General features: G+C 47.3%; 1 protein-coding gene across 1 annotated transcript; it reads left to right on the top strand.

Annotated features, from left to right (window-relative positions):
- The first annotated feature begins 422 nt into the window (after positions 1–422).
- LOC120399358 (5-beta-cholestane-3-alpha,7-alpha-diol 12-alpha-hydroxylase) lies at positions 423–4092 on the top strand. The gene has a single exon (XM_039527546.1). It carries the CDS (start codon positions 452–454, stop codon positions 1979–1981), a length of 1530 nt encoding a protein of 509 aa, XP_039383480.1. The 5' UTR covers positions 423–451; the 3' UTR covers positions 1982–4092.
- Positions 4093–7683: the final 3591 nt, after the last annotated feature.

The following is a 7683-nucleotide window of genomic DNA, read 5'->3' as shown; positions in this document are numbered from 1 at the left end:
ACCCCCATTCTGCCCCCACTCTGCCTCTCCCCCAGACCCTGTCCCCTGCTCACTCTCCCCGCCTCACTGAGGCCCCGAGGCCAGAAAAGCTCTGTGCCTCTGCCATGGCCCCAGGGTTGTGGCGAGGGGAGATTTTTCTGGGAGCCCCAAATACCCCACTGTCCTGCCCCCACCGGCGTGAGGTCTGGGGAGGCTTACTCTCCCCTGCCTCCATTGCACACCACCCATGCTGGCCTTAAAAGTTTGTGGATCTTTTAGTAAACGAGCCGTGGATAAAAACTGGAGTGCTCAGCATTCTGCAGCAGAAGGGTTAATCTTAATTGCAAACAGAGGATGAGGCTATGAGTCAGTCTGTTATTTGCCAACTGCCAGAAAGGATTCATAAACACAGCATTGTAGCCTTTCCTTTCAGTCTGTCTGGATCCCTGCTCCGGTGCACAGGTCTCTAGCAATGGCTTTCTGGACGGCAGTTCTCAGTGCGCTGTTAGCCTCCATTCTCGGTGGGCTGTATCTCCTGGGAGCGTTTCGAAGGAGGAGACCCACGGAGCCACCACTGGATAAAGGCCGCATTCCGTGGCTGGGGCACGCACTGGATTTCAGAAAGAACAGCGCAGAATTCCTGAAAAAGATGCAGAGGCGACATGGGGACATTTTCACGGTGCTGATTGGAGGCTACTACTTCACCTTCCTAATGGATCCCCTCTCTTTTGGAGCCATAGTGAAGGCGCCAAGAGCCAAACTCGACTTCGAGGCGTATGCAGTAAAACTGGTCACCAGGGTTTTTGGGTATCTCCCGTGTAAAAATGTCCACAAGATTATTCAGTTGTCAAGCACAAAACACCTCATGGGAGATGGGCTGGTGGTCATGACTCAGGCCATGATGGATAATTTGCAGACCCTCCTGTTTCACAACAGGGACTCAGGAGAAGAGAGACCCTGGCAGCAGGATGGGCTCTTCCACTACAGCTACAACATTGTCTTCAGAGCTGGCTACCTGGCTTTGTTTGGAAACGAGCCAGGCACAGGCACACAGAGTGAGGAGAAAGCCAAGGAGCGTGATCTCATCCAGTCCGAAGAGCTGTTTGATGAGTTCCGGAAGTATGACCGCCTCTTCCCCCGCCTGGCTTACGCCGTGCTGCCCCCAAGAGATAAAATGGAAGCGGAGAGGCTGAAGAGGCTCTTCTGGAAGGTGCTTTCTGTGAAGAACAGCCGTGAGAAGGATAACATCAGCGGGTGGATAAGTGACCAAGAACAATTCCTGGCAGAGCTTGGGGTGCCCGAGTACATGCGGGATCGGTTCATGTTTCTTCTTCTCTGGGCAGCCCAAGGCAACACGGGCCCAAACTCTTTCTGGCTTCTCTTGTATCTCATGAAGCATCCCGAAGCAATGCAGGCTGTGAGGGAAGAAGTGGACAAAGTTTTAGCAGAGGCTGGTCAGGAAGTAAAGCCAGGCAGCCCTGTGGTTAACATCACCAGGGACATGTTAATGAAAACTCCTGTTCTGGACAGTGCAGTGGAGGAGACCATGCGCCTGACAACAGCTCCCATTCTGATCAGAGCAGTGGTTGAGGACCTGAATCTCAAGATGGCTAATGGCAGGGAATACGCCCTCCGCAAAGGGGACAGGGTAGCCCTGTTTCCCTACATCGCAGTGCAGACGGACCCCGAAGTCCATCCTGAGCCTCACACCTTCAAATACAATCGGTTCCTGAACCAAGATGGCACCAAAAAAGATTTCTACAAGAATGGGAAAAAGCTGAAATACTTTAACATGCCCTGGGGGGCAGGAACCTCAATCTGTCCTGGACGGTTCTTTGCTGTCAATGAAATAAAACTGTTTGTGTTCCTGATGTTGTCTTACTACGACTTAGAGCTAGTTAACGAGAAAGAAGAGATCCCTCCGATAGACGTGAGCCGATGGGGATTTGGTTCGATGCAGCCCACTCACGATGTCCAGTTTAAATATCGTCTACGTATTTAATGTGAAATTAAATTCTGCTGCAGCCCTGCTGTGTACTGGCTCCTTAATTCAGTCATGAGGGATTGATTTGTTGAGTTGAATTGCAGTAAAAGTTATAGAAGAGATTGGTCTGTGTAAAGTTCTTCCATATGTGTCATAGCCTGTTAGATGGTTGTTATGACATTTCTGTTTATCTGGCAACACAGCACTGCTCAGAATGTTAATGTTTAATCTACATGTTGCGCTTATCTTGGAACTCTCAGACTCACTGCAGCAATTCCCCTATCTCCTGTTCCAGAATTGTAGGGAGCTGTATAAGCAAATGCCTGCTGACATGCAAAGAAAACAAGAGCGTTAGTATATTTCCTGAAGGAAAATAGGAACAGGGAGCGTTTCCTTAACATGGATTTATGGGTTTTTATTTCTTCCACTCTTCTTACTGTAAATCTGAAATGTTTGACTGCATTTAGAAATATATTGAATGGTCATAGGACAAATACATTCTTTATACAGGGGTTAGGAGCAAGGATTCTGGGGATTAATTTCAAATTGTGGTGACAGGAATCCTGGTGCACTTTGCTAAATTTTATTTTTATTAAAAGAATGCTGTCAGCCTATTTAGGTTCCAGGAATTATTCTTCTTAAAGCAGAGATTGTATTGGGAATTAATCTGGCAATTTGACATAGTGGCATTTTCCTAGGACTCACTTCTCTCCTCCCAACACTCTGCTCGATAAGCAGATAGAACAATCCAGAGGTCTTGCCGGTTTCATTTGGCTGCTCCACTTACGTGATCAGGAAAGGGGCTTTTACAAATATATCAAAGCAAAAAGTAGTGAATGTAAAATTTTCAAAAGTGCCTAAATCCCATTTTCAGTGACTTAGCGACCTCTGGACAGATTTTTAAAGGTATTTTCAAAAATTTAGCTGCTTTTGGAAATTTTACTCCTAGACAAGTAGTCCCATTAATAAATTAGAAGGTGAATAAAATTAAGGAGGAATCACAAATAAGTGAGATATTCTGCTCCTTTTCTAAATTTATCCTCAGGAGTAAAAGTCTGTACAATTAGGAAGCAATGAACAACAAGCTTTTTAAAATAGCTCTTGATAAAAAATTGGAAAATTTGAACAGACAAAAATCAGTCAGTCCAGATGACAGGTAAAACTTTCACCCAACTCCCCTCAGCTCATGCATTACTTATTTGGGCTCTGATTTAACATTTCCCTATGATTTTACTGGGAATAGAAATGAAGCTAACTGGACATGTATGGTCACAATCCCTCTTCTTACTTCTTTGCACTCAAAGAAAATTTTACATGATGTGTCCTAGGCTGTTAAAGGAATGAACTATAAAGCTTAGCAAACAACTGACAATTGGTTTTAAGAAGTTATGAAGATCTGGGGAGGTAGCAGAAAACTGGGCAAAAGGAAATGTGGGATGGGGCGTCCAAAGAGGTAAGAAGAGTGTTCCTGACCGTTCGTGTTTAGTAAGGTTAACTTTTATTCCTTGTAAAATAATAAACACATATTAAGAGAAGAATCACTAATCATCTACAGGCAATAAGCAGAAAACGTTTGGAAGGAATGAGAGAGTTGGTTGGAGGCAGAGCTTGACTTGTGTTTAGAAAAACTTACAATTCAGAACCATCAAGCTGTGCCAATAGCTGCCCATAGGGGAAGCATGTAATCTTATCACTGTTATCATCAGCAACCCATCCCACTCCCCTCCTCTTGTTTGTTACCTGGGCTGTGATTTAACAAAGCTGTTAAGCAAGTGCTTAACTATAAGTCCAGAGATTTAAGCACATGCTTAAGTGCTGTGCTGAATCAGGGCTCACTTGAGTAACTAACAAGAGAGGGAAGATGATGGAACAATGGCAAGATTACAAGGTTAGGAAGGCACAAGGAGATGCTTTTAAATCATGTATATTTCTATCTGCAGCCTCCCACTGGCCCTCTCACATCGGGTGAGTTCTGCTCCTGAGGCCTTATTTACAGGAGATGTTACTGTACAGCCAGCCAAAGTGTGAACATAAGAACGGCCACACTGGGTCAGACCAAGGCCCATCTAGCCCAGTGTCCTGTCTCCCAACAGTGCCAATGCCAGGTGCATCAGAGGGAATGAACAGAACAGGTCATCACAGTGGTGGATTTAGAGTTAGTGGGACTCTGTGCTCAGCTTCATTTTTGGGGCCTCTCCTTGGGACCCAGCCAAGAAAAAGAACATTCTCTCTTTTTTCCCCCCACCCCCGTGTTTTCATTCTTTATTTCTTCATCCTCCTCCTATAAATAATAGGAAGTAAATGAAAATAAAGCGAGGAACCTTGATTGTTTTTGTAGTCTAACTTATTTTTCCATAGACCACATGAAAATCGCTGGGCGTCTCAGCGGACCACTTAATGATCTTTCCAAATATTGTTTGTACCTTTGGCTAACTACTGGATAAGAGCGCTTTATAAAAAAATGTTGGGTTGTGGGGTCTGGCTAGGACTTAGGGTGTGGGAGGGGGCTCAGGGGGGTGGTGGGGGGTACAGAGTCTGGGAGGAAGTTAAGGTACAGGAGCAGGTTGGGGTGCAGGGTCTGGCCAGGAGTTGGGTGCAGGAGGGGGCTTAAGGCTGGGGCAGGGGGTTAGGGTGTGGCGCGCTTACCTGGGGCAGCTCCCGTTTAGTGCAATGGGTGCAGGTGCAGGAGTGAGGGAAGGCAGGGAGCTGGGTGTGTGTGTGAGGAGGGTGCAGGAGTCAGGGCAGGGGGCTGGGGGTGTGTGTGAGGGGGGTGCAGGAGTCAGGGACGGCAGGGGGCTGGGTGTGTGTGTGTGTGTGTGTGTGTGTGTGTGTGTGTGTGTGTGTGTGTGTGTGTGTGTTTGTGAGGAGGGTGCAGGAGTCAGATCAGGGGGCTGGGTGAGTATGTGAGGGGGGTGAGGAGTCAGGGAGGATAGGGGGCTCTGTGTGTGTGTGAGGGGGGTGCAGGAGTCAGGGCAGGGGGCTGGGGAGGTGGGCTGGGGTCATAGGGGTGCTGCCAGCCCCCTGACCTGAGTGGCTCATGGCCGGGGGTTGAGGGGATATGTGCAGGGGGAGTGTGGGGGTCTTGCCTCTGCTCCGCCCTGCCCTAATTGCACCCCCTTCCCCAAGGCCCCAGCCCCACCTCTTTCCCACCTCCCCTCCCCCCGAGCACACTGCAGCCCCGCTCCTCCCCTTCCCTCCAGGAGTGACCTGAGAACCGGCAAACAGCTGTTCGGTAGCAGGGGAAGCGCTGGGAGGGGGAGGGGCGGAAACCTGGCACGTTCCGGGGAGGAGGTGGGGGAGGGGGGAGCTTGGCTGTCGGTGGAGGCAGAGCCTTCAGAAGGAGCCACAGGAGCCAGCAGGACCAAACTTCTGCCCCTGCAGCTGCCCGTCCCTGGGGTCCCCTGTCATTGGGGGACCCTGAGCCAGGGCACCCTGTGTTTCACTGTAAATCCGCCTCTGGGTAATCATCAAGCGATCCATCTCCTGTCGCCCATTCCCAGCTTCTGGCAAACAGAGGCTGGGGACACCATTCCCACCATGAGCGTATCTAGTTCTTTTTTGAACTAGATCAATTGACTCTACCACACCCCAGCCTGCCACACCCTAACTGGCCATGTGGTCCCTGCTACCGTGCACTAAATGTTCCATAGTGTGCTTGGACTGCAGCACTGTTAGTGCGCAGAGCAGGGTCCACATGGCTAGTTAGTGCACTGCAGAGTTCTGGCTTGCCACGCACTAGCTCGCTGGGTAGGCTTGCCGGTGTGAGGCAATCACTGTAATAGCAACTGATCTACAGTTCTCTTCACGCTGTAATTCCTGCTATGTCAGGGGAATGAATTTGAACGCAATACTTCCCCTGACCTGGGTTAAAACATGATTCAGCCTTGACCACAGAAAGGGAACTGAACTGTGTTTCAAGTGTTTCCTGGAGCTAGGCTTGAACCTTGGATGATTCATATTATTAGAAAAGACAACATGGTCCCGTCACATCGAACCTGCAAGCCCAAAGTGTATGTTAGCCTCATCAGGACACTCCTGTGTTGTGCCTGGGGCCAGGGACCAGCTATCAAGTACGATCAATCCTAGGCAATAGCTTTTCATCATCACAAAAATATTAACTGGTAAGGAGATCCTACAGTATCACCTGCAGGGAAATCTGGTGCATTCCAAAAATATACAAAAATACATAGGTGCACTGTGTTTAATTGGACCCTAGCGGCAATTAACATTCTCTTTAACAAATGTAACTTTCTACCTCTCGCTTTTGTTAACTTTTTTTCTCTTCCTTCACCTGTTTGCTCTTCAGTTTCTTTCCTACCAGAGATTGTGCTGTTTCTTTTCCCATGTTGTCCCTAACCAGATCAGCCACATCATCACCGGTTAAATCACCTGCACGTCCGCCAATGTAATATACGCCATCATATGCCAGCAATGTCCCTCTGCTATGTACATTGGCCAAACTGGACAGTCCCTACGGAAAAGGATAAATGGACACAAATCAGATATTAGGAATGGCAATATACAAAAACCTGTAGGAGAACACTTCAACCTCCCTGGCCACACAATAGCAGATCTTAAGGTGGCCATCCTGCAGCAAAAAAACTTCAGGACCAGACTTCAAAGAGAAACTGCTGAGCTTCAGTTCATCTGCAAATTTGACACCATCACCTCAGGATTAAACAAAGACTGTGAACGGCTAGCCAACTACAGAACCAGTTTCTCCTCCCTTGGTTTTCATACCTCAGCTGCTAGAAGAGGGCCTCATCCTCCCTGATTGAACTAACCTCGTTAGCCTGCTTCTTGCTTGCATATATATACCTGCCCCTGGAAATGTCCACTACATGCATCTGACAAAGTGGGTATTCACCCACGAAAGCTCATGCTCCAATACATCTGTTAGTCTATAAGGTGCCACAGGACTCTTAGTCACTTTTACATGTTATTATCAGTGTCTGTTGTAAGAGCTCCTTGTTATTTTTTCCCCTTATACCCAACAACACTACAGAATTACACAGAGAAGAAGCAGGTTCTGTTTTCAGCTGAACTGCTCCTGAAACAATTAACAGAGCTGCAGTATTGCATAGTGGGAACGAGAAAAAGCGTTCACCCCTTGGATTTAACCCACTACTGTAAGAATGTTCTTTTTAACACCACAATGAGGTGGGGTCTGACTCAAAAGGATAATGGGTAGCTAATGGGCAACGTCAAAAAAAAAAAAAGAACATGATGCTGGGATGTATTAGCAGGAGTGTTTTAAGCAAGACCCAAGAAGTCATTCTGCCACACTGCTCAGCACTGATAGGGCATCTACTGGAGTATTGTGTCCAGTTCTGGGCACAACACTTCGAGAAAGATGTGGACGAATTGGAGAAAGTCCAAAGAAGAGCAACAAAAATGATTAAAGGACTAGAAAACATGACCTATGAGGGAATATTGAAAAAACAACTGGGATTGTTCAGTCTGGAGCAGAGAAGTCTTGGGGGAGGGAGGTGTCAGGACCATGATGACAGTCTTCAAGTACATAAAAGTTTGTTAGAAAAAGAAGGGTGATAAACTGGTCTTCTTATTCCCTGATTACAGGACAAGAAGTAATGGACTTAAATTGCAGCAAGAGAGATTTAGGTTACACATTAGGAAAAAATCTGTAACTGTCAGGGTAGTTAAGCACTGGAACAAATGACCTAGGGCTATTGTGGAATCTCCCTCACTCAGGGGTTTTT

Source organism: Mauremys reevesii, linkage group 2, assembly GCF_016161935.1.
Source record: "Mauremys reevesii isolate NIE-2019 linkage group 2, ASM1616193v1, whole genome shotgun sequence".
Classification (NCBI taxonomy): Eukaryota; Metazoa; Chordata; order Testudines; family Geoemydidae; genus Mauremys; species Mauremys reevesii.
Note: the sequence above shows the minus strand (reverse complement) of the source record. Positions and strands in the feature narration are given on the sequence as shown.